At 48.3% G+C, this 26247-nt stretch overlaps 1 protein-coding gene across 3 annotated transcripts; it reads right to left on the minus strand.

Annotated features, from left to right (window-relative positions):
* Positions 1-961: 961 nt before the first annotated feature.
* DPP7 (dipeptidyl peptidase 7) lies at positions 962-21070 on the minus strand. Of its 3 annotated transcripts, none has more exons than XM_043988250.1 (14): positions 20724-21070; positions 16147-16260; positions 15275-15414; positions 14387-14550; positions 11972-12107; positions 11594-11675; positions 10816-10982; positions 9902-9962; positions 7996-8091; positions 4586-4704; positions 4341-4497; positions 3967-4031; positions 3492-3562; positions 962-1963 (listed from the first exon to the last, which is right to left on the minus strand). In XM_043988250.1, the coding sequence occupies exons 1-14, from the start codon at positions 20830-20832 to the stop codon at positions 1870-1872; spliced, it is 1575 nt and encodes a 524-aa protein (XP_043844185.1). In that variant the 5' UTR covers positions 20833-21070; the 3' UTR covers positions 962-1869. The 3 variants fall into 3 exon arrangements, with proteins under 3 accessions (XP_043844185.1, XP_043844186.1, XP_043844187.1); XM_043988251.1 differs by having other exon boundaries at positions 20736-21069; XM_043988252.1 differs by lacking the exon at positions 7996-8091 and having other exon boundaries at positions 20724-21068.
* Between the last annotated feature and the right edge of the window lie 5177 nt (positions 21071-26247).

Below are 26247 nucleotides of genomic sequence, written 5' to 3' on the forward strand. Positions count from 1 at the left end.
ACCCTCTTATAGGCCTTCATCACTTGTCATTATTTAGCACCTCATTGGTTTCTCTACTCTCCAATTCATCCTTCACACAGCTGCTAAAATGATCTACTTATCTGACCATATGTGCTATAGTTAGGCTCAGCATATCAGGGAAAGAGATAGCAGCAGCATCTGCAGGGCTCAGTATATGAGGCTTATTTAACATAGAAAACCATAGGATGTTCCTTAGGATGGCACAAGATGATGTGCCAACCAAAGCCATACATACACATATGCACACCATTCTCTAACTTGAGAAAATGACTTTGTATGTTGCAAAGCCAGCTATTTCCACAGTCTCCTCTTCAAACCACTGAAGCCACTGTCTAATTCGTAAATCTTAAAGGATTTAAATGGTTGAAAGGGAGTCAGGTGTTTATATTTCTAGTCATAGAAATAAGTCTAAATGCAAGAATTGGTAGAATTCTCTAGGTGCCCTAAGTCCCTTGGGTGGTCTTGGCATTCCTCATTCCCACTTGGGTTACTTCCTTGTTCTGGAGCACATGGGGTTCCTTCCCATTGCCTACAGGATAAAATATTAACTCTTTAGACTGACATTTAAGGACTTCCATTGTCTGGCCCCTGGATACCATATTTTTCTGACCTCATTTCTCAGTACTCCCCTTCACAGCACCCATGTTTCAGCCAAGAGGGACTTGTAGGTGTTCCCCAGAACTTGTTCTGACATCTTCCTCTGTGTATTCCTAGCTATCTCCATACATGGAATACTCCCTCATCACTTCAACCTCAAAGAATCCTTGGCTTCCATTAAGTTGTCCTCATTTCTTTCATTTGAAAGCGTGATTTTAAGCTTTAGAACTTTAAAGCTACACTGACTATTGGGGTACCCCACATAGAGTTGTAGAAAACATATCCTTACTAGGGCAGTGCCTGGCACATTGTATGAGTGATCAATGAACAGTGAGCACACAGGTCAGGCTAGAACCCAGGTGAAATTTTATTGCCCTTCATTACACAGAGACAATGTGGCATGACTCCTTTCCCATTAGCCTTAGGTAAAATGTTTCCTGAGTCCTGAACCCTCACTCTTGCTTAGGCTGCTGTAGCAGCATGGTACTATTTGTTATTCAGAAGTGGGGGAGAGAAATTTTCAATTTCAATTGTGGGATGGAGCTGGCAGAGGATACCCAGGGCTAACTTCAAATTCCTTTATCTTTTGGGTACCAGAATAATGTAAAAGCTTACTCTAGTGGGCAGCTAGGTGGTGCAGTGGATAAAACACCAGCCCTGGATTCAGGAGGACCTGGGTTCAAATCTGGCTTCAGACACTTGACATTAGCTGTGTGACCCCGGGCAAGTCACTTAACCCCAACTGCCTCACCAAAAAAAAAAAAAGCTTACCCTAGTAAAGGTTAAGGATTTTTTGTGGTTTTTTTCTGTTTTTACAGGTTACAAAAAGGGAAAGACTCACCTCTCCTCCCCCAGATTCCCTAAAATGGAATATCAGGCTGTATGGGAGCAGCAGGGAAGGGAGGTTTTGTTAAGCACAGCTAGGAGGGAACCCTTTGTACAGTTACTTCTTTACAGCCCAGATGCCACAGGACTATTGGAGATCACGTGCCAAGCCTTGTGATAATACTGCTCAGGGAGTTAACAAAGCAAAATATCAAACAAAAAATCACAGCGGGCTGAGCTTATCAAGCAGTAGTCCCTGTCTGACACAATCTTAGGACTTTGAAAGTTTAACCCTGAGTATGAATGAACATCTAAACCTCCCACTTTAGGCCTGGCTTTAGAAATCATCCTGTTGGCTGGCACTGAAGGTAGAGTCCCACACAATATGATGGCGGCTGGTTCCAAGTTTTAGAGGTCATGTTACTGTTAATGTCTTCCTGCTTTCACCCATTCATGGATATATGCAGCTTCTAGCTTCCGAACCTCAATAACAGAGATGGGGTCTGCTGGATTGGACCCTCTGCAACAGGCAACACAAGACAGGAAAAGTGAGTTCAGGGATTAGTAAGAAAAGGGGAAATAGGATTATGAAGAGTCATGTAGAACTGAAGGGTAGAGGCTGTGGCTTGAGAGTGTTTCCAAAACCCTAGGATCAATCTAGTGATTTTGGCTTTATTCCATGTTCTCCCCTACCTCCCCAGGGCAATGAGGGTTAACCAGTGACTTGCCCAGGGTCACACAGCTAGTAAGTGTCAAGTGTCTGAGGCCGGATTTGAACTCAGGTCTTCCTGAATCCAGGGCCGGTGCTCTATCCACACTGCGCCACCTAGCTGCCCCCTTTATTTCATGTTCTAACCACTGACTCACACTCCAGACTTTGCCACCTTGCTTCAGCTGCCTTTTCCCGCTGCCCTTTGGCTCCCTTCTCCAGGGATCCTCCAGTTTGAGGAAAGGCCAAGAGTCAGCATCACTACCATGTTCCCATAGAGCACCTTCTGTGTTGTTTCCCCCCTCCCCAACCCTCCTTTCAAATACAAGCTCCTTGATGGCAGGGACCATGTTTCTGTTGTGTATGTATCCCCAGCGCTGAGCAAAGTTGCCTTGCACATAATAACCATCCACTAGATGTTTGACTTAAGTGCCCAAGATCTATTTCAACCTACTGAAGAAGCCATTACCTTGTCCTGTCTTAACCCTCCTTATCCTGTTCAGATGTCAGTTCCATGAAATCTTCTCTGATCCCCTGCCTGCAAGCACCTTTCATCTCTTTTGGGGGTGAAAGGGGGACAATGAGAAGGAATCCAGACTAGTGGTTTTGTTGGTGTAGGAAAACCACTCTATCAAGCAGAATGGCAACTGTTCTGCCCCTTTGTCTTAAGAGGATGCCTGAGGCACCAAAAGGTTAAATCACTTGGCTGCTATCCCAGACAGATGTAGGAGGCACAACTGAACTCAGGACTTCTTGACTCCAGGTAAACTTTTGTCTCCTTAACACACCATGCAGTTTCTCATCTCTTGTGAAACTTTTGTTCTACTTTGTACTATACCCCAGCTTCTTAAACTTTGGGTCTTGACTCCACATGGGGTCATGTAACTGAATGTGGGAGTCATGAAAAATTTGGCAACAGTAAAAGGTTATGTATACCTATTTTATATACCTAGATACCTGGGGTCAAGTAAAAATTTCTAGGGTGAAAAGGGGTCATAAGTGGAAAAAATTTAAGAAGCCTTGTATACTGTCATTTTAGTCAGCCTGTTAAAGTTCCCTGAAGGCAAAACTGCTTTATTTGTGTGCATTCTCGCAGGTTCTTTGCCCATCATAGGCTCTTAGTTATTTGTTGGATCAGTTGAATAAAATGTTTTATAAAAATCTGTTGGTTTTGAACGTTTAGATCTAGACACCCACTTGCTTTGAGCTGACCCCTGGGCATCATCCACCATGGCCCTAGAAACTAGACAGATTCTCCAAATTCTCCTCAGGATAGGATTTCCCTCTGGTGGGTAGAATATAGACTGAGAAGAAATTCAAGAAGCCCATGCTCCCTTACCTGAGATCTAGATGATGAGCTCCGCCCTGGATGGTAAGAGAGAGCAAGGACAAGCTCAGGTTACTTCTTATCTGTTCAGAAGAAGGAAACCCCACTGTAAAGTTGTAGATTTTTTAGAAAAAGATGGGGACTGGCATTAATGACATACAAGGCAGTACAACACCAAATCTCTGGGGTGCTTTCCACACCCAGGCAAAGGTGGTCAAGAAAGACAAAAGAGGTTCATTCAGTCCACAGCCCTATGTGTCAGTCCTATGGGGAACGCTGAGCTTGCCTTGTTTGGTTCCTACCACAATGGGAGCAAATGGGAGTTGAAGGGGGTTAGGCAAGCTAGGCCTGTCACTGGATTAGATCAATGGCAAAAGTACTTGAGGATAGTGGAAACTGGTGCCTAGCCCTATTGCCAACCTTGTAGAGGGAAGGGGGATGGCTTATCCTGCATGAACGTGGAAGCTTGGGCTTACCAGATACTTACCCCACCCCCTGCCCAAGGATCCAGGTCTCCATTTGAAAATATGATGTTGCTTGCAGCTTTGAGATCTGAATGAGATAGACAGGGTATGAGCAAAAGAAGCGAGGGATAAAACTAATACACTGGGAAGAGAAAGTCTATTTGCATATTAGGGGTCAGGAAAATCCCAGTGGTAGATTGCACAATCCTGAGGTCAGGGGCATGCCTGGAGGAATTATAGTTGGTTTCTTCATCTCCTTCCTTTTTTTTTGGGGGGGGGTGCCTCAAGTAGGCTGGGGCACTTATGATAGGGTAAAACAGAACCAACCCATGGAATATGAACTGATGTTACCTCTACAAGTTTGAACAGAGTAGGTGAGAGGTGACCAGTGACTTACTATTCCCCCAGAAGTTGGTCTGCATCCAGTTTTTCCGGGGCCTGACACCCCACCTGGCAAAACAGTACTTTTCTCGGAGGTCACTGGTGAATGGGATCTCAGGAAACATGTCAGTTACATTATTGCTGTCAAAGGTAAGGTTGATCTCAGTGCAGGCCTGAAAAATGTCCCATCCCAAAACACAGATCAGAGTAGGGTCACTATAGGCAGAGTTTCCATCCAGTCACCCACCCTCCAGATTGTACCTGATAATCCCAGGCCTCTGCATTGGGGCCTGTGCCACAGCCTGTGGGGTCAGCACACTTTTGGTAAAGTTTGTAGATATCATAACATGGCTCTGTCCCGGAAGCATTGTAAAGCAGCCCTAAGAGGATGAAAAGAATTTGGAACATGCATGCAGTGCCTGGGCCCCATGGGTGTTAAGAGCTGTAAGAGAACTTCACATTTCAAATAATTTAATGGACAAGACTCATTACATTTTCTTTTCTTCCCACTAACTTCAGTACTACTGCACATCCAAGGTTCCCCCCACCCTCCCAAGTGGTGTTTCAAGAGTTCTGCCTGCCCTGGCTACCTCTCTTAAGTAGAATTTAAGTACCGGACTGGAAAGTCTTGGAAGTCAATTTCATACCCCCAAAATGAAGCACCTCCCAGCCCCCTTGGCTACAGATGAATTTAACAGAGACCATCCAGCCTCCAAGGCTATGCTCCTCAAGGCCCCACCCCCCACCCCCCACCCAGAATGCTAATTTGCTCTGCTCTGCTCACTGCTGGAGGCAGGCACATTGCCTCTCCCGATCCATCGATGCCTAGCAAGAGGAGACAGGTCCAGGCTTGCCCGAGGACATTTAAGTCCCTGGCTGAAACAAGCCAAAGGCAGTCACGGGACCCTCTTTTTTCTCTCCTCTGTTGACAAGAACTCCCCAGAAGGCTTGGAGCTTGGAGAGTGCAAAGTCAGACACAATCTTGGGGACCATGTCAGCGGCTCAGCCCATGGTGTCAGCCACATACCCCCAGAAGCTGTTAGAAGGTGTTGGAGATATGTGGCGGCTGGGGGTCTTGTGTGATGTGACCCTTGAAGCTGGTGGTGTCCATTTCCCTGCCCACCGAGTGATCCTGGCCTCAGCCAGTGGCTACTGCCGGGCCCTTTTCCTGGATGATGCAGGCCTGGAGGCCACCGTCCAGTTGCAGGGCATTCAGCCTGGGGCACTGGAGAACGTACTCAACTTTATCTACTCCGGGAAGCTGCACCTCTCACCAGACAACCTCAGGGAGACGTTACAGGCGGCTGAGGTCCTACTGGTTCGTGAAGCCATTCGGCTGTGCTACGCCTTCCAAGGCACCACCACAGCCCCACCTGGAAAGGTCGCTGAAGCCCCTCAGCATGACCAATATGTCCAGGAGTTGCCACAGGATGCACTGAGTGAGTTGCTGGAGAGGATGGGGATGCAGGGGGCTGAAGAGCCAACAGTGTTTGAGTTGATTGTGAGTTGGTTGGGGAAAAACCCTGTAAGATTCCCAGAGGCCACCAGGATGTTGGGGTGGCTCCACTTTCCACTGATGTCACCCACAGAGCTACAAGGCCCTGTCCAGGCCACATCCACTATGGAGACTGATCTCACCTGTCCCAAGGCCCTGAGCTACCACATGCATGCTGGTGCCCAGCCAGCCCTGCAGACTGAACATGGCTGCCCACAAGCCAATGTCCCTACTCTGCTTGTCCTGGGAGGGCGTGGACCCAACAACCAGCTCAGTGGGGATGTGTGGGCCATGATGCTGGCTAATGGGACCTGGAGGCAAATGGGGAAGCTGGCCACACCACTATACAATCATGCTGTGGTTGTGCTCAGTGGCTTCCTTTATATCCTGGGAGGCCAATCCAAGTTTGACCCAGCTGGCCAGCATCCATCCAATGAGGTGAGAGCCTTGCATGAGGCCCTAGAGTAGAAGCAGAGGTGGACACAGCCCTGGTTTGGAGAGTGTGATTCCAGCAACATTGAGACATGCATGAGAGAGCCAGGATCCAACGTCCTGGGGAGACCTCCCTACCCTTCCACTGGCCTTTACTAAGGTGAAGGACTTTCCCAAGCAGGGATGTTCTGCAGTCCTAGTCACCGAACTGCAGGGCTTCTCTGGCTGGGAGCCTGACACGGGAGAGAGGGGAAGTCAGGGCCCAGTGATGCCCTCCTCATTATCCCCCAAACTCACCATGAGTCACTTCCTGGTCATTCAGGCTGGGGATCCCAGGCCTGGGGAGTTCTATACTGCAGGTTCTGCCTGAAATCCAAGCGGTCCCTCCGGCCAATAACTGGGGTTTGTTTTCCCTTCTGAGTGGGTGAACATGGGCATCCAAAAGGAGGGAGGGTTCAGGGAAGAAGGGCTATCCCTTGGAACACAAACCCTGCTCACAGTGTTCCCTGGACCCCTAGGTATTTCGATTTGACCCCCAGCATGGTACCTGGCTGCAGGTAGCTGGCATGCTACAGAGGAGAAGCCGATTCCATGGGGCTGTACTGGGTGAGGCTATTGTGGCTGTAGGCGGCGGGACACTTTTGGGGAAGCTCACTAGTACTGTGGAGGCTTATGAGCCCACTGGAGACAGCTGGAAATGGCTGGTGCCTTTCCCTGTGCCTGTGGCTGACCATGCTGGAACCACACACGAAGGCCTTCTCTATATAGCAGGTGAGCTAACTGAAAAATGGCTCCCCTTCCCTGGCCAGCTGGAGAAACTGAGGAGTGGAAGGGGGAGGGGAGGGCAGAAGGATGGGTGGAGAGAAAGAGGCCAAGCTCAGACAGGAACACTGCCCAAACTTTGACCCTTGATGGGAGCTTGAACAAGTCTGGGGACCAAACACACACCAGCCTTTCTTTACCAGTGGGAAACAAAAGCAATTCACTTTCTAAAAGGTGGCATCGTCTGAAAACATAAAGCAAGCTCCCAGGTGGGGTTGGTTAGATCAGGGGCTCTTAACCCTTCTTTATCAGGGACCCCTAGTGAAGCCTATGCATACTTTCTCCCAACAATGGTTTTTTAATGTAAAATTTTTTTAAAAGATTAAAGGAAATTGGGGCAGCTAGATGGCGCAGTGGATAAAGCACTGGCCCTGGATTCAGGAGGACCTGAGTTCAAATCCAGCCTCAGACACTTAACACTTACTAGCTGTGTGACCCTGGGCAAGTCACTTAACCCCAATTGCCTCACCAAAAACAAAACAAACAAACAAACAAAAAAAAGATTAAAGGAAACTCATCATATTGAAAGTTACCTAAAACTGCACTTGATACTAAGACTTTTGGGAAACCCTTTATATACATATATAGGTGTGTATGTATATATATGCCAACAGACAGACAGATGGATGGAGGGAAGAGGAAGCAAGAAGGCAAGGAGGGAGAGAATTCCTGGTTTATATAAACCATGGCATTTATAGCAGATGATAAATCTGGGAGACAGGACAGGCTGCAATGTCTGCCCTATTAAAACGTGGGGTGTTTAGAGTGCCCCGGAGGGTGGGAATTATGTGACTTTCTCTATCCTGCCTCGCCTGTTTCTTTCCTTCCCTACCCAAGGTGGCTTCTCTTCAGGTAAGACCTTAAACCTACTGAGCAGTTACCTTCCCCGTCTGCACCGTTGGGTCCCCAACCACCCACTGACCTTCTCCCGCTGTGAACACAGCCTTGCAGCTTCCAGAAACACCCTCTTCTGTGTTGGAGGCCGGACCCTCAACCCAGTGAGTGTCATGGGGAGAAGCTGGGGGGTGGAGGAAGGTTGAGTTTAACTTACTGAGCAAGGGGTGCACAGCGGGCCATCCATGAAGCCCTGTAACCCACCCCAACCCCGAATCCATTTCCATCTTCTAGGTGAACAAACAGGCCTCAAAGGAGTGCCTGTGACCATGCAGATAGCTCATGGCAGAGCCAGAGCCCAGGTCTCCTGATAGCCAGTGCTTTAGTCCCATTACGGTGTAAGGCCATGAGAATCCTTGTCTCCCAACTGGGAACTTGTAGCACTCCCAAGGACAGGCAGCTAGACATGGCTGACAACCACTCATGTGCACAGGCAGGGACATGGGTCCATGTTGCTGAGACTGAGTGCTACAACCCAAGCACAGACCAGTGGACAGTCCTGCGTCTCATCTCCCTGGGCCGCTGTCAGCTGAGCATGGTTGGGCATGAGGACCAGCTCTATGTCACAGGTGGAGGCTCTCTGGGCACCAGGACCAAGGAGGCCACAGTCCTGGTGTCCAAGCCAGCAGGCTGGGCCTGGCAGGAGGTGGGCTTCCTGCCACAGCCACTGCTGGATCATGCTTCTTGCATCTTTGCTCTACCTCCCATGGAGTTCCAGCCCCACAGGAGAGAGAAACCCAGCCTGAACCTTCCAGTTACCAATGAAGAGCAGATGAGGCAAACTGGAAAGTTACAGTAGGTGGGTGAGAAAGGCTGCCCACCTTAATCTGGCCTCCCTTCTCTGACCATCAGTGTGCCCACCTGGGCACCAATGAACTACTGAATAAAGATGAATACAATTCAATCCAGATGCATTAGTGGAGCTGTTGAGCAGGCCATGTAGAGGGGGGAGTCCTGGGCTTTGGCATCACTAGCCCCGCAGGGCTACAACCCAGAACAGAGATGACAGGGGCAGGCTGGGGCACAGCATCAGACCCGTGGGGCCTGGACGGAGGGAGAGGCCAAGGGTCATCACCCCATCTGACGTTCCCTATGGATTTCAGGGCCACGTGACCAGAGACAGTGCCAACACATGTACCTCCCTTGACTTGCGAGCCATCAGGGTGAGATGGGAGCCAATCACTGCCCCTCTCTAAAATGATGGGGCAGGACTAGGATGATCTGTGCTAGTATTAACAGCAAATACTGATATAACACTTAGTGTTTTGCAAGCACTTCATATGTTCCCTCATTTGATCCTCACATGAATTAAGGGCTATTATTCCCATTTTTATAGATGAGGAAACAGGTTATGTTAAATGACTTGCCCAGGGTGACACACCTAGTAGGTATCTGAAGGAGTATTTGAACATTCAGTCTCCCTGACTCCCAGTCCAGCACTCTATGCACCACTGAGGTGCTATGAGGTCTTGTCCAGCACGACCCAGTCTCTTGATGAGGTCAGCTCTTCTCCATGTTGAGGCAGGAGCCAGATTCTCTCTACTCTTCCCTATTCCTTACTGCTCCTCTTTCACCCACCTTATCATCAACTCTGCCCTCTTCTCCTCATTTCTCTGCTGGGCCTCTCAGGCAGGGGGGTGCCAGTAAAGAAAGACTCTGCCCACAACCCGGGCCCCCAGGAACAGCTTGCCAGAAGGTGCCGGCATTCCACCATGAAACAGAGTTTCTTGTTCACATTCCTTTGCTGTAGGAACATGAAATTCTAAGCCAGCCCTGAACTTGAGTTCTTAGAGAATACCAAAAACACCAGGCCAGTAACAGGCCGTTCAACCTACGTCTGAAATTGCTGGTTACTGAGGGAGGAGACTGGCCAGATTCCCCTCTGCCCAGCTGCCTCCCAGACCTCACTCACCACAGGGAATCTGAAGACTTACCAACCAGGTCCCTGAGCCCCTGGATCTGATTCTGTGCTCCAAGTAGCCGATCACACCCCACCTGGTAAGAGACATGCTGGTCAGTTGCCCTACTTATCTCAGCAGAGAGCAGAGTTCAGGAACTCTTGAGGTTCGGACACAAGACTTCCAGGACCACGGTCTTTCCTCTCATCGTCTCCTGCACAAACTGGGAGGATAATTCTAGTGACACAGGAGGGAACCTTGGTCCCCGGGATAGAACTGGGATGGCTCATACCCTGGATTATTATGAAGGCAATGGGAGAAGTGATTGTACAAATGAAACAGATATTTCTTATTTAAAAGCTTTAGGTTCGTATCCCAGCTCTGTTTTTACTGCCTATGTAACCCTTGGCTAGTCATCTCACATCTGTGGGCCTCAGTTTCCTCTCCTGTAAAATTGAGGGTTTAAGAATGGATGATCTATAAGGTTCCTTTCAATTCTCAATCCTTTAAGTTTTGAGCTTTCAAGTGGTTGGGTGTCAGCCTGGATTCATTGTCCGTTTTTTTTTTTAATGTTAATTTTTTGGGGTGGGCATTTGGGGTTAAGTGACTTGCCCAGGGTCACACAGCTAGTAAGTGTCAAGTGTCTAAGGCTGGATTTGAACTCAGGTCCTTCTGAATCCAGGTCTGGTGCTTTATCCACTGCACCACCTAGCTGTACCCCATTGTCCTTTTTTAACCTTGTTTTGGAAAACTCTTGTAGCCCCAGACCTATTCAGGAGCATCTTGCCACAGGCTCAAAGACTGTTAAGGCTCAGCCAGGCCACTTCTCCCTGCCTCCTTCCATCTGCTGGGATTTTGTTATTTAGGAACAAGAGTCCCCAGCTCAGGTTGGGATCAGCGCTGGCAGAAGTTCTTCCACACTCTCATCCAATGGCCCTGGGATACCTTACCTTAACAGGATTTGCTGGAAAATGGCCCATGAAATCAGTGGGGTAAGGGTAGTCCATCATTGCGATCATGGTGAAGGCGTTTCGGGCAAACTCAAACAGCTGCGTAATGGCTGAGTCATTTGAGGGCTGGGTGCAAGTCCCCATTTCCAGGCTGATTCTGTCAAAGGCTTTGAAGAGAAGAAAAGGCATGTGCTAGTCATCGCATCCCAAGGGGATACTGTTGCTGAGCAAAAAGGAGTTAGGATGACACTCTGAGTCTAGTGCACACCTCTTCCCCTCAGCTGGCTCAAAGTCCAGGCAGCAACATTCTCATAGAGAGATGGGAATTCCTGGGGGTAGCTAGATGGTACAGTGGATAAAGCACCAGCTCAGGATTCAGGAGGACCTGAGTTCAAATCTGGCCTCAGACACTTGATACTTACTAGCTGGGTGACCCTGGACAAGTCACTTAACCCCCATTGCCCCACCAAAAAAAGAGAGAGAGAGAGAGAGAGAGATAGGGATTCCTGACTCCTGGGCAGTTTCCTCACTACATGGAGGAAGGTCTGTTGAAGCCTATGGCAGTCCAGTCCAGGGGAAGGAGCACTGAACTAGGAATCAGGACGTAAGACTGGCACCACCCACTCACTGTCCCCCTGGGCAAGTGACATGGGACCTCGGGTTTTTTATCCGTGAAATGAGGATAACTGCACCTGCTCTGCCTCTATTTCAGAGATGCTTGATGACCAGATAGATTAGTAGATGAGAAAGTAGAGACATGAGGAATGATTACTGTTACCTCCTTGTAGGTACAGGTCTCTGATCAGTCTGAAAGCTTCCCTCACTCCCTGGGCACACTTGGGGCTGTAGTTCTCAAAGTCCTGGAGGAAAAACCCCCAGAGCATGTGAGTCCCCCCCTCTATTCCTTGCTACAAGCCAAACCTTGTGCCCTTTCTCATGGCAGTGCAGGACACAGAGGTGAGCTGTGAAAGAGAACTCCAATTCAATTTAATCCAACATTTCAAGGCAAAGATTAAGCAGTCCTTGCTTGCAAGGAGCTTACATGCTAGCACATGGGATACTGCAAGTACGCAGATGAGTATAATATGTGGTCGTTCAAGGGCTGCTGACTGCAGGATGCCAGGAGGCGCCAGCCTCTGCTCAAGGGCCAACTTACCGTAGTGACATCTCTGAAGAACTGCCTGGAGTCCCCAATGCCGGCGATGGACAGCACAGGAGCACTGGCAGCCAGTGCTCCAGCCACGAGGTTGGGGTACTTCATCCTCATGTAGGCGCTGAGCATCCCTCCGTAACTGGGGAGGCGACAGGAGGAGGCTCTGCCTGAGATACGCCTGCCTCTGGAACCTCACCAGGCTCATCTCCCTCTAACACACTCTATCCACTCCTACTCCTGCCAGGCCCAGACCCTTATTATCCCACTGGAAAAACTAGGCTCAATCCCACCGGCCAACCCTAGTTTTATAAAACAGAGGTTATAAATACTTGTGGTACCTACCTCAATGAATGAGGGGGAGGAAATGATTTTCTGAACTGTGAGCTTCTATTATTATCTAAATTCCACCCAGCCTTCAAGGCCTACTCCACAGAAATATCTGTGCCATATACATATTCTTCCACTTCCATGCCTGGAAAGCAGTTAATCCCCCAAGCCTGGGAGAGCAGCAGAAGTGTGGCCCCCAGGAGAGAATTTTAGAACCAAGAAGAAGTGCTTCTGACCCTGGGGAAAGTCTCCTTAGCCTGGCTGGGCCTCAGTTTCTTTATCTGGAGACAGGGATGTTCTTTTCCCTTCAGGGGAGTATTGGGAAGATTAAATAAAATGATGCATCATGAGAAAAACAAATCATTCTCCAAAGGCAGGTATCATCAGTCAATCAATAAGCATTCATAAAGCACCAATTTGGGGCCAAGAAGTGTATTAAAAGCCCCTGCTGTGGAGGAGCCGGGCTGTTGAGGGGCACATGTACATGGGCAGGTAGAGACAGAATTGTTATAGGAGAATTCTGATTTTTTGGGTTTTTTTGTGAGGCAATCGGGGTTAAGTGACTTGCCCAGGGTCACACAGCTAGTAAGTGTTAAGTGTCTGAAGCCGGATTTGAACTCAGGTACTCCTGAATTCAGGGCCGGTACTTTATCCACTGCGCCATCTAGCTGCCCCATAGGAGAATTCTGAAGCCAAGGCAGTGATAGCTGGAGGGATCAGGTAAGGCTTCATGTATGATATGGTGCTTGAACTGAGCCTTGAACACAGCACCAGCCCTGGATTCAGGAGGACCTGAATTCAAATCCAGCCTCAGACACTTGACACTTACTAGCTGTGTGACTCTGGGCAAGTCACTTAACCCTCATTGCCCTGCAAAAAACAACAACAAAAACCCCTTAAAGCACCAAATAAACACTAGCTTAAAAAAAAAAAAAAAGCAGCAGCAACAGTGGGGAGAGAAGGTGCTCCAGGTATGGGGAAGAGCCAGGACAAAGGCCCAGAGAGAGGAAACAGAAAGACATGCATGAGAAATAGCAAGAAGGCCTATTTGGCTTGAATGGAGAGAATGTGAGGGTGAGTAAAGTGTAATAAGCCAGGGAAGGCAGGCTGGAGCCAGGTCATGAATATCTTTAAAGCCAAACAAAAGATTTTATATTTGCTCCTGGGGGCACTGAGGAGCCACTGCAATTTTTTGAGTAAAGGAGCATGTAATCACTAGCAGCTTTGTGGAAGGATGGCTTAGAGCAGAGGAGGCTTAAGGCAGGAAGATTCCAAAGGGGGCAACTGCAATAATCCAGGGCAAAGGGGACGACAGTCTGAGCTGAGATGGGGGCTGTGTTAGTGGAGAGAAAGGGACTGATACTGGATGTGTGAGGGGAAGGGGGAGGCATCAAGGAGGAGCAAGGTTTTGGATTTAAGTGACTGGAAGGACAATGATGTCCTCACCAGCAATAAGGAAGACTGGCAGAGGAGAAGGTTTGGGAGGAAAGATAATTGTTTTGTACATGTTGAGTTTATCATGCCTGTGGCATATCCAGTTCAAAATGTCCAACAGGAAATTAATTACTATTTGTTTGTTTGTTTTGCTGGGCAATGAGGGTTAAGTGACTTGCCCAGGGTCACACAGCTAGTAAGTGTCAAGTGTCTGAGGCCAGATTTGAACTCAGGTACTCCTGAATCCAGGGCCGGTGCTTTATCCACTGCACCACCTAGCTGCCCCACGAAATTCATTACTATTAACTGTCACCAATTGGCAGAGAGGTGGCAGGGACTGGGAGTATAAACTCATTCCGGGAAGGTCTGGCTTATCCCCAAGAAACCCAAACCACAGCAGGTGGTTTAGGAAAAGCTGGAGAGCTAAGGCACATGCCCTCAACTGTTCCTTAGTGTTCTACTCTATTGGAAATGTCCAGTGAGCCAGGCACTCAGACACCACTTCAGACACGGTGGAGGACATGGAGGACAAATCTGAGGCTGGAAGGACAGTGGGGCTGACCTCAGAAGTCAATCTTCTTCTGAGATCTGCCCCAAAGGCTAAGCTGGTGAAACAGCCACTGCCCCTTAGGTACTTGTGGATCCGCAGGGCCGTACCTGCCTCCGAAGGTGATGACAGGCACGTCCTCTGCCTTGTACGTCTTTCGCAGGGTTTGGATCAGCACAGCAAAGTCGGCCAAGGCCTGCTCCACTGTAAGCAGGGCTGTGTTCCCTTTCATGGTGGAGTGGACCCCAAATGGCAGGGACTTTCCATAGTAGCGCTGTAGAGTAAGAACAGAAATCAGAGCAACCCCGAGGATCCTATCTCAGCCCAGCTCCCTGCTAGGTCTCTTACTTGGGTCACTGGCAGAGTCGCTGCACAGGGGTGGCTCAACCTCATTCCTGAGCATCAGAGGTATGTCTGCCAGCCCCATGCATGTCAAAAGATGAGAAAGGGGGCAGCTAGGTGGCACAATGGGTAAAGCACTGGCCCTGGATTCAGAAGGAGCTGAGTTCAAATGTGGCCTCAGACACTGGACACTTACTAGTTGTGTGATCCTGGACAAGTCACTTAACCCTCACTGTCCACAAAAAAAAAAAGAAAGAAAGAAAATATGAAAAAGGCAGGAATGGAGAACACGAGGGGCCAGATTACATCTTCAAGTGCCAGAAACTAGTCAAAATATTTTCATTCTAATTGTAAACAAAACAGAACTATCTTATTCTGAGCTGGGTGAAAATAACTAAAGGTGCAACTTTTCTTTTAAAGCCCAAGTAAAAGCAGATTCCATCAGGGCTGTCTGAATGTGGGCCAAACAAGAGACTGTCCTTGGGCCCAGTGGCCAATGTGCTGAAACAAAAGCAGAGCTGCTGGAATGTGAAGCAAGACAGACACCAAAGGGAGAGAATGGGGGCACAATTTCTTCCTCTCCTTGCCGAGTCAGCCTCCTGCTACCTGCCCCAGGAAGAAGCCCCAAGCCCCAGAAACAGGCACATTATACCCACATGTTCAGCAAATATGATCAGAGCCTCCTCAACTGATGCTAGCTCCAGAATGAAATTGCAGTTATTGGCAAAGTCCCAGACATCAGCTTCATTTCCCGTGTAAAAAAATATTGGTCCTGTTCCCTTCTTCCAGAACTTTTCTGTAAGACAGACCGAGAGAAAGAGAGAGGCCGTTCTCTAACCATCAAAGAAAACACCCTGGGTTGTCCCCTCCACAGAAAGGGAGTGTTGTAGTTTAACAAAATCAGATCTGGATGTGAAACCAGAAGCTGATTTTTTTCTCACTCCCATTCCCAGAAGCCCCAAGACTGATCAACTTCAAAAAAGACTAAGCTTGGGGACAGCTAGGTGGCACAGTGGATAAAGCACTGGCCCTGGATTCAGGAGGACCTGAGTTCAAATCCCACCTCAGACACTTGACACTTACTAGCTGTGTGACCCTGGGCAAGTCACTTAACCCTCATTGCCACACAAAAACAAAACAAAAAACCTAATTCGGCCTCTAGCTGTGTGACCCTGGGCAAGTCACTTAACCATCATTGCCCTGCAAAAAAAAAAAAAAGAAAAAGACTAAGTTGAAGGGGAGTCCCTCCCCTCAAGGGGCTTATGTTCTACAGGGCAGCCCAGGGCTCTACCTAAAGGCCCCGGAGTAATGCTTTCCCCACCCATGAGCCTCCCCTGGCTGGGCAGTTTGGCAGAAAGCCACATTGGGGAGTGAGTCTTCCACTGCCCATACTGCCAATGGCCCTCAGCTACTTAACCAAGGTGTATGTGTACATGTATGTACAAACAAAATATATATGGTAATTACTTTTGTGGGGAGGGCCTCCTGCTGGGGTCCTCCGCTCCTGCTTTTCTTTGCCAGACCTCACCTGTCACCAGGAATCGCTGAAGGAATGTATCGCTGTCGTAGCTCTCAAAGTTGAAATGATCCAAAATCTGCTCAAAGTATCGTTCCTGGAAGTCCACCTTGGGGGCTCCCTGAACTGGGGAAGAGTCACACTGAGTTAGTAGCTATTCCAGCCAAGGGAGCTGGGACCCAGAGCTGGGAGGCGTGTGGTGATAGCACAGGCGGAGAGCCCGAGGGGCTAGGAGAAGAAAGGAGATAACCTGGGAGGGAGAGCTGAGTGCAAGGCTATGTGTATACAGGGAAAGATGGGGAGGCGGGGCAGGGATGGGATTTCAGGGAGGTTCAGAAAATGTATTTTGGTGGAGATGCCAGGAGGCTGACCTCTAAATTCTCTAATAGTCCTAGGAAATCACCACCTCATCAAAGTTTGGGGAAGGTCCTGAGTGAAGGAGTTTGTGGGAAAGGTTTGGGGAAGGAGGTTCAATTCAATTCAACAAACATGGTCTGCTTAGATGCAAGGTACCATGCTTAGTGCCGGGGATACAGTGATGAAACAGTCCTGCCCCCAAGAGCTTACAGTCTCCTGGAGAGCAATAACACCCACAGATCCAAGTTAGGTACAGAGGAGGCAAAAAGACATTTCCAAAGGTAGAGAGTGATAAAGCTGAGGTACTCCAGAAAGATCTGAGCTGTCGTGGAGGAACCTAGAGATCCTAGAGAACAGGTATGAGAGGGGAGACACCAGGGCAAAGGCATGGAGGAGAGAGATGAGATGCTATAAGGATACAGGCAACAGCTAGCAGAGGGAAGTAATACGGATACTGGAAATGCAGGTGATGGCTTGTAGGAGATCTTAAATACCAGGCTGAAGATTTACTATTTTGTCCCAGGGCAATAAAGAACCATAGGAGATTCTTGAGTTGGGGGGGGTGCTAAGATGGTCACCTCTGTTTTAGGAGTCTCCATTGGACAACAGTTTGGAGAATGATCTAGAGAAGGCAGGAAGCCCACTGAGGAGGCCGCTGCACTGGTTTAGATGAGAGTTAACGAGGGCCTGAGTAGTAATGAGTTGCATGAGTGGAGAGAGCTTGCTGAGGGAAAAGTGACAAGATATGCCCATTGATTGTGCCACTGAAGACTCATCTTCCCTGAATTCAAATCTGGCCTCAGACATTACTAGCTGTGTGACCCTGGGCAAATCATTTAATCCTGTCTGCCTCAGTTTCCTCATTTGTAAAATGAGCTGGAGAAGGAAATGGCAAACCATTCCTGTATCTTTACCAAGAAAATCCCAAAGGGGGTCACTGAGAGTTGGACAACCACTGAAAAACAACTGAACAAAAACCCAAACAGATAAATAGATATAAATAAATTTATAAACACACATCCTAAAACAGGTTAAGATTTTTTTTTTTAATGAGAGTTAAGAGACAGCAGAAGGTCACAAACACTGGTGCCCTAAACAGAAATAAAGACATCTGGAAGAGGGGAAGGTTTGGGAGGAATAGAATAAATTTTGTTTTGGCCGAGCTTTATCTGAAATATTGATGGGAGATCCAAGAACTGTCCAGTAGGAAGCTGGTAACATGACACCAGAGCTCTGGAAAGAAATTAGGGGTGTGTGTGTGTGTGTGGATAGAGACAGAGATTTGGGAAATTAGGTCCATAAAGATGATAATTTAACTTATGAGGAGCAATGAGATCTAGTAGTAGTAGTAGCAGGCCTCCATCAGTTTCAGACAACGGTGGATCAGCACCTTGAAGAGCCACAGGCCACAGCGTGGCTGTGCAGCCCGATAGAGGAGCCCCAGCTCCTGAGTGACTTATAACCGGTAACTGCCTCATCACGTGTTGTATCTACCCCATGAGGAGTAGCTGGAGTGTCCTTTCCAGGGCGCTGGCCTGGGCGGATCAATATGGAAAACAAGCTGTTGCCCATGCAGCAGGTTTTCCCTCTCCTCAACATTGGTGGATCCAAAAGAGAGGCAGAGCCAATACAATTTGGCACCAGTGCCGCCGCAGGAGTTTCCAAAGGGATGTGATGTCCAACATCCGACTGCCTAAGGGACTCTGACTCCTGATTTTTCCTCGGGGTTAACTCCTGAAGCCTTTCCCATATATGGGTATAGCCGCAAGGCAGCAGAGGTTTAAAATCAGGGTTTCCTTCCCCTAGGCAGGTTGTCTGCCAAGGCTAACGAGCCCCACCTGCCCAAAACAACTGGTTTTAAGACGCCAGTGACTTGCCTTCGCCCCTTCTCCTGTTAGTGGAAACAGTTCCACCACCAGAAGGCCATGAGTAGCTTATCAAAGGAGAGAGAAGGAGAGAGGAGGTCACAGTACAGAGCTTCGAAGGATGTCGATCTCCCATTCAGTAATCCACCACCAGGAAACCTGGGTCTATCTGGGCATCTTGCTACCTCCCCTGCAGATGTCACCCCACCTAGAACAGCCAGCTTCAAGATGGAACTTCCAGAAGCCAGCCTCCCTCCCTCCCTTGGCACTCTCGCCCCCCAAATTAATCTGCTCAGCTTTGAAACTGTCCTCCAGCTGACAGGTCCTGCTAAGTAAAAACAAAATCAGCTAACATAAAATCTTCAGGAAGTTAGGTGGCACAGTAAAAAAGGCAGGACTTGGAGTCAGGAAGACCTCAGTTGAAATCCTGCTTCAAACAGTTGTGTAATTCTAGGCAAGTCACTTTTAACCTCTTTTGGCCTCAGTCTCCTCATTTGTAAAACAGGGCTAATAACTGCACCAACCTTCCAGGGCTGTAAGCAGCAGATGAGGTGACAGGTAAAGCATTTTGCAAACCCCAAAGCACCAGCTAAGTGCTGTCTATACCTAACTGGCCACAGACCACAATTCACATCCAATCAACTATCTACTGCCAGAAAATAAATGCCTCCTTGAGATCTTTTCATCTGCCCTGCCCTGCTCTCCCCTAACTCCCTGCCCTCTCCTTTTTTTTTTAATCATTTTCTCTAGAAACAGTCATCAAATCTGTCAATTGCCATATGCCATATTCACTCAGTCTCTGTCACTACACAGACCAAGGCTCCTTTCCTTGGCTACCACTCTCCTTTCTTTCTGTAAGCTACTTAAGGGCAGGAACAGTTTCACTTTTCTATTTGTACACTCATAACTAAGCCCAGTGCCTGACACACAATCAAGGCTTAGTCGATGCATGTTTATCCATTCACTATCAGGTGGGACACAGATGATGAGCCAGCAAAAGGGGAACTGGTCAAACTGGAAGAGAACCAAGAACATGTCATGGAAGCCCAGGGAGTTTTCAAGAATAGGATGTGGTTGATGGTCTTAAATGCTGGAGTCCAAGGATGAACCCTTAGAAAAGGCAACTGGACTTAAGCAAAGTGAGAGGTTTAAAGCAACCAGAGAAGAAATGATTAAGTGGCAAGTAGAAAAATGGAGACAAGTTAGATGACCCTTTCTAGGAGTGGGTGGGGAGGGGGGCCAGGAGAGCTACAGAGACAGACAGAGAGAGAGGAGAGGGGGGGAGAGGGAGAGAGACAGAGAGAAGGGAGGGGGACAGAGGAGGGGAGGAGAGAGAGAGAGATTTTGAGAACATGTCAGAGTCAAGTGAACAAGGATGGAGGAGTTTGGGTATGTTTATAAGAAGTGGAGAAGGAATCAGTAGATATGGAGAGATTGAAGCTGGGGGGTTGGGGGAGGGAATGATTGATCCTGAAAGCTTCCAGAAGAAATGGCTGGGGATTCCATCTGGAGTGAAATGGAAGGAGGGCCCTGGCAAGAAGAAGGCCCATCTCTTCATTAGAGACTACAGCAAAGACAGAGAAAATGAGGGTTAATGAAGCTCCTTGAGGGCAATTTTTAAAAAACTTTTTATTTTAGTGAGGCAATTGGGGTTAAGTGACTTGCCCAGGGTCACACAGCTAGTAAGTGTGTGTTAAGTGTCTGAGGCCGATTTGAACTCAGGTACTCCTGACTCCAGGGCCGGTGCTCTATCCACTGCGCCACCTAGCTGCCCCCCCTTTTTTTTGAGGGCATTTTTTAAAAGCAATTATTAAGTGCCTACTATATACCGGGGCTGTGCCAAGCATGGGGAAATACAAAAATGCAACAGGCCCTCAAGAAGGTTGCATCATATTTAAGAAGAGCTCCGTGTCTCTCTGAACATACAAAGTAAAGAGGAAGCCGGGGGGCGGGGGGGGGGGGCAGCAGCGCAGCGATCGGGCCAGGTTTAAGTAGAGGTGGCCCTCGGCCTGGCTGTAGGAAGTTTACTTTTGTGTTTGTACCTCCAGCACTAGCCTAAAACGTCCCGAGAGCAGCCCCTCTGCTCGGGTGCAGTGGGAAGTCAAGTCCACTCCGAGAGGGGGAAGGGGAAGGTTTGGAATAGCCACAGTGAAGATGGGGAAGGGGCTAGAGTTAGGGGAGTCAGATGGGGGGCGGGCCCTGGGGCGGGGATTGGGGAACGTATTTGGGGGAGGGTGTGGTTTGGGAGCTGGCATGAAGGGCAGGGTTCTGGGGACGTTCTGGGAACTGGGGGCAATACTCGGAGAAGGGGGCTTGGGACGAGAGTGGGGCTGGGTTTGGAGAAGGGGAGGGGATGGGGTCACTCACCCCAGGCCTCACCGTTGCTCAGGTCCAGCCCCAGCCCCAGCAGCAGCAGCAGGGTCAAGGCGAGGCTGGGGCCCCGCCGGGCGGCGGACACGGGGACCCCCGCACTCATGATCCCAAGTGTTCTAAGTGCAGCCCTCTCTACTCCTCCGAGCAGCCCGCCCAGATATGAACATAGCCGGCTGTCACATGACAGATGCCCACGTGATTCCACGGACTCGGAAGCGGGTCACGGGACGAGCGGAGCCTCGTGGGAGCACCGGACTCCCGTCTCTTCTTTCCGGGGTGACGGAGGCTGCACGTTTGTTCAGTGGGTGCAGTACCCGTGGGCTCAGTTTCCCCATCCATTCAATGGGTGCAGCGCCTCCTGTTCGCTCCTTCCTGGTTGGGGGTGGGGGGGTGCGGGAGTGAATGGAGATTCTGGGTCCTCACTGCCTTGCGGCGGAGCTTTCAGGTGTTAGAACCTCCAAGGTCCCGTAGCCCAAGTCCCAACCAATAGAAAAACTGGGGCGGCGACTTTGGATCTCGGGCAGTGCCGCGGCCCTGGGAGGCCGGAGGCCGACGCCTTCATTTCACAGCTGAGGAGACTGAGGCTCAGCAATAAAGAGGACAGTGACCACAGCAATAGCGAAAAGCCATCGCGATGACCGGCATCTCTATCGATAGCGGGTTTTTTGTTTGTTTGTTTTTGTTTTTGTTTTTAAGTGAGGCAATTGGGGTTAAGTGACTTGTCCAGGGTCACACAGCTAGTAAGTGTTAAGTGTCTGAGGCCGGATTTGAACTCAGGTACTCCTGACTCCAGGGCTGGTGTTCTATCCACTGCGCCACCTAGCTGCCCCTATCGATAGCGTTTTAAGGGCTGGGCGCGCAGCCCGGGTCGGGCTCTCCCGCCACGCAGCCTGCGGCAAAATCAGAATTGGAACCCAGGGCTGCCGGCTCCCCAGGCCGGGAGCGAGCGCCGCGGCGAGCTGTGGAGTCTGCCCTCTCTGGGGAAGGCAGGACTTCCTCCGGGACAGACTCACGGCCGCCCCATTGTCCACCACTCAAGGACAGATGGGGCTGTGTCTCCCTCAGTTTAGTAAACTCTGGTGGCTTCTCTATCATCTCCAGGGGCACATAGTAAACCTGTTTAGGGTTTCATAACTTGCTCCCTTCAGAGGCAGCTGTTGGCAGAAAGACTTGGCAGAGAGCTGGGCCTGGAGTCTGGAGGACCTGACGTCAAAAGCCTACCTGAGTAGCTTGCTAGCTGTGTGACCCTCAGCACCTCCTTAGCCTCTGCTTGCCTCGGTTTCCTCGACTGTAAACCACCTACCTCACAAGTTCCCCTTCCCTTCCTACCTTTCCAGTCTTCTCACACTCTGCCATTTCTTCTTCTTCTTCTTCTTCTTCTTCTTCTTCTTCTTCTTCTTCTTCTTCTTCTTCTTCTTCTTCTTCTTCTTCTTCTTCTTCTTCTTTTTGGATGGGGCAATGAGGGGTTAAGTTACTTCCCCAAGGTCACACAGCTGGTAAGTGTCAAGTGTCTGAGGCCTGATTTGAACTCAGGTCCTCCTGAATCCAGGGCCTGTGCTTTATCCACTGCGACACCTAGTTGCCCCTTGCCATTTATATTCTTCCAGTAACTGGCCTTGCTTTTCCTAGCACAAGATACTCCATCTGTGACTCGACTTTTTCACTAGCTATATAACCTTGAAGGAGATTAAAAATGCATTTTTAGCAATAAAGCATTTTTTAATTAAGGAATGTACATTAGTTTTTTTAGGCATAATACTATTGCATACTACAGTATGGTGTAAGCAAAAACTTTTATATGCACTGGGAAACAACAATTGTGTTACTTAATTTGATATTTGCTTTATTGGGGTGATCTGGAACTGAAACCACATTATCCCTGAGGTATATAACCTCCTACCCAGAATTCTCCCTCTGGCTTCCCTTAGATCTCACCTAAAGTGCTACCAAGATCTTTTTTTTTTTTTTTGGATGGGGCAGTGAGGGTTAAGTGACTTGCCCAGGGTCACACAGCTAGCATGCGTCAAATGTCTGAGGCTGGATTTGAACTCAGGTACTCCTGAATCCAAGGCCGGTGCTTTATCCACTTCGCCACCTAGCTGGCCCCAGCTACCAAGATCTTAATGCCTTCCCTCTAGATTATCTCCAATTTATCTGGTCTATATCTTGATTGTGTGTAGTCACTTGTCCTTTATCTCCCCCCCATTAGACTGTGAGCCCTTTGACAATAGGGACTCTCTGTTGCCTTTCTTTGTATCTGGCCCATAGCAGGTGCTTAATAAATACTTCTTGACTTGGTATCTGTAGAAAGGTGGTACAGGCAGACCTCATTTTATCAGCTTCGCAGATACTGTGTTTTTTACAAATAGCAGGTTTGTAACAACCCCGTGCTGAGCAAGTCTATCGGCTCCATTTTTCCAACAGCTCATGCACTCATGGTGTTTCTGTGTCACATTTTGGTAATTCTCGCAATATTTCAAACTTTGTCATTATTATCATATCTCCTATGGCGATCTTTGATGTTGTTATTGTAATTGTTTTGGGTCACCACTAACCACACCCAAGTAGGACTGGGAACTTCATCATAAATATTGTGTATGTTCTCACTGCTCCACTGACCAGCTGTTCCCTGTCTCTTTCCCTTTCCTCCGGCTTCCCTATTCCCTGAGACACAAGATTAAAATTAAGTCAATTAATAACCGTACAAAGGCCTCTAAGTGTTCAAGTGAGAGGAAGTCTCTCATTTTAAATCAAAAGCTTGAAATGATTAAGCTAAGTGAGGAATGCCAGTGGAAAGCCAAGATAGGCTGAGAGCTAGGCCTCTTGAACCAAACAGCCAAGCTGTGAATGCAAAGGAGAAGTTCTTGAAGGAGATTAAAAATGCATTTTTAGCAATAAAGCATTTTTTAATTAAGGAATATACATTAGTTTTTTTAGACATAATACTATTGCATATTACAGTATGGTGTAAGCAAAAACTTTTATATGCACTGGGAAACAACAATTGTGTTACTTAATTTGATATTTGCTTTATTGGGGTGATCTGGAACTGAAACCACATTATCCCTGAGGTATGCCTATATAATAGGATAAAGGGAGGGCTCGTCTCCCTTTGATATTTTTATGCCCGCTTCCTGGTTCAGAGCTTTGTCTCTACAGCCAGCGCTTTCCCTCACTGCAGGGGGGGGGGGGGGGCCCTCTGGATCATGGAGGGCTTTGAATGCCTGACAGAGGAGTTTGTTTTTGTTTTTTTGTTGTTTGTTTGTTTGTTTGTTTTGCAGGGCAATGGGGGTTAAGTGACTTGCTCAGGGTCACACAGCTAGTAAGTATCAAGTGTCTGAGACCAGATTTGAACTCAGGTACTCCTGAATCCAGGGCCGGTGCTTTATCCACTGCACCACCTAGCTGCCCCCCTGACAGGGGAGTCTGAACTCGGCTTGTGACAACAGAGCCACTGGCCATCTTTTTAAAGGAGTGACAAGACCCACCCTCTGCATATGGCTAATTAGTCTAGCCTTGGTCTGAAGGGTTGATGGTTTGATTGATGGGAGAGAAGGTAGAGGCAGGAAGACTTGTTAGGAAGGTAGAGCATTAGTTTACTCGTGTGGTAATGAGGACCCCCACCAGTGCTAAGGACGTATTGTTAAGTCATTTTTCAATTGTGTTGGACTCTTCATTTGGCAGCTTTCTGGCAGCTGGTGGCAGTTATCTATTAGAGTTCTGGGCCTGATGTCAGGAAGACTCATTCAAATCTGGCCATGGACACTCACTGATGTGACCCTGTGTAACCCTGGACAAGTCACTTAACCTCTGTTAGCCTCAGTTTCCTCAGCTGTAAAATGAAGGTAATAACAGGACCTACCTCACAGGTTACTGTGAGGCTCAAATGACATAACATTTGTAAAAATACTTAGTGCAGCACTTTACACACAGTAGGAATGATATAAGGGCTTATTCCTTTCCTTTTCCCCTACTCTCTATCCACAACTCAAAGCACTGGAGATACAAAGACTAAATCAACACATTCTTTACATTCAGGAAATGTATCTTTTTCTGGGAAGACATGCACATTAAAAATATATGCAGGGGCAGCAGCTAGGTAGCACAGTGGATAAAGCACCGGCCCTGGATTCAGGAGTACCTGAGTTCATATCAGGCCTCAGACACTTGATTCTTACTAGCTGTGTGACCCTGGGCAAGTCACTTAACCCCCATTGCCCCGCAAAACAAACAAACAAAAAATATATATATATGCAAAAGAAATATGACAGGAATTTTGGTGGGAAGCCACTGCAGCTTGGGGGGTGGGGTGGTAAGTAGGGAGGTTTGAGAAGTGCAGAGTGGGAAAGACTTCAGTTAGGCATTGGAGCACTCAGTGAGGCAGAGGCTGGCAGATCTCTTGTGCTGCCAAACACAAATGTTTATTAAACACCTACTATGTCTCAGGCACTCAGCCACTAAGCGATAAGGCTACAAATAAAAAAAGAAAGAAAGAAAGTTCCTTCCCTCAAGGAGCTTACAATCTTTTTCTTTTCTTCTTTTTTTTTTTTTTGGTGAGGCAATTGGGGTTAAGTGACTTGCCCAGGGTCACAGAGCTAGTAAGTGTCAGGTGTCTGAAGCCAAATTTGAACTCAGGTCCTCCTGAATCCAGGGCCAGTGCTTTATCCACTGCATCACCTAGCTGCCCAGGAGCTTACAATCTAATAGGAGAAGACAACACAAAAGAGAACTGAAAAGCAAGATGGTAAGGGAGGCTGGGGCATGGAGGAGTGGCATGATATTTCATGGAGTTGAAATCAAGCAGAGCTGCTGAAGGAGAATGGAGAGCAAAGGTCAGAGCCTTCCATAAAGATGTGCAAGTAACTATATAGAAAGAAAATTTGTTCAGCCATGTCTGACTCTCCATGACCCCATTTGGGGGTTTTCTTGGTAAAGATCCTGGAGTGCAAAAAAAAAAAAAAGCAGTAGAAGTTCAAATCCAGCCTCAGACACTTGATACTTACTAGCTGTGTGACCCTGGGCAAGTCACTTAACCCTCATTTCCCCACCAAAAAAAGAAAAGAAAAGGGCAGTGGAAGAAGATCCTAGAGTGGTTGGCCATTTTCTTCTCCAGCTCTTTTACAGATGAGGAAACTGAGGCAAAATGAGCTCATTGACTTGCTCAGGGTTATACAGCTAGCTCCTGACTCCAGGCCTGGCCCTCGATCCACTGTACCACCTAAATGTCCATACCAAGAAGATATATAGGGAAATTTAGGACAGTCTCAGAGGGAAAGAACTAAGATTAAGGAGGACTGAGAAATGCTTCTTGCCAAAAATAGGACTTTAGCTGAGATCTGAAGTAAGCGAGGGAGCCCAGAAGCAGAGATGAGGGAGAAGAGCTCCAGGCATGGAGGTCAGTGAAAATTTTGTGTTGAGTTTGAGAAACAGCATGAAGGTCAGCGTCACTGTATCACCAAGTATGTCAAGGAGAATAAGGTATTAAGAAGACTGGGAAGGGGGGCAGCTAGGTGGTGCA

This window comes from Dromiciops gliroides, chromosome 2, assembly GCF_019393635.1.
Source record: "Dromiciops gliroides isolate mDroGli1 chromosome 2, mDroGli1.pri, whole genome shotgun sequence".
NCBI lineage: Eukaryota > Metazoa > Chordata > Mammalia > Microbiotheria > Microbiotheriidae > Dromiciops > Dromiciops gliroides.

Coding starts and splice junctions, on each gene's coding strand:
- DPP7 (XM_043988250.1), bottom strand. CDS start 20,832: ATGAGTGCGGGGGTCCCCGTGTCCGCCGCCCGGCGGGGCCCCAGCCTC. Junction 8,092..9,901: donor GGGGCTCAGGGACCTGGTTG/GTAAGTCTTCAG, acceptor TCCACCCCCCAG/CTTCTCCCCATGACACTCAC. Junction 3,563..3,966: donor ATCCTTGGGCAGGGGGTGGG/GTAAGTATCTGG, acceptor TCTTCTGAACAG/ATAAGAAGTAACCTGAGCTT.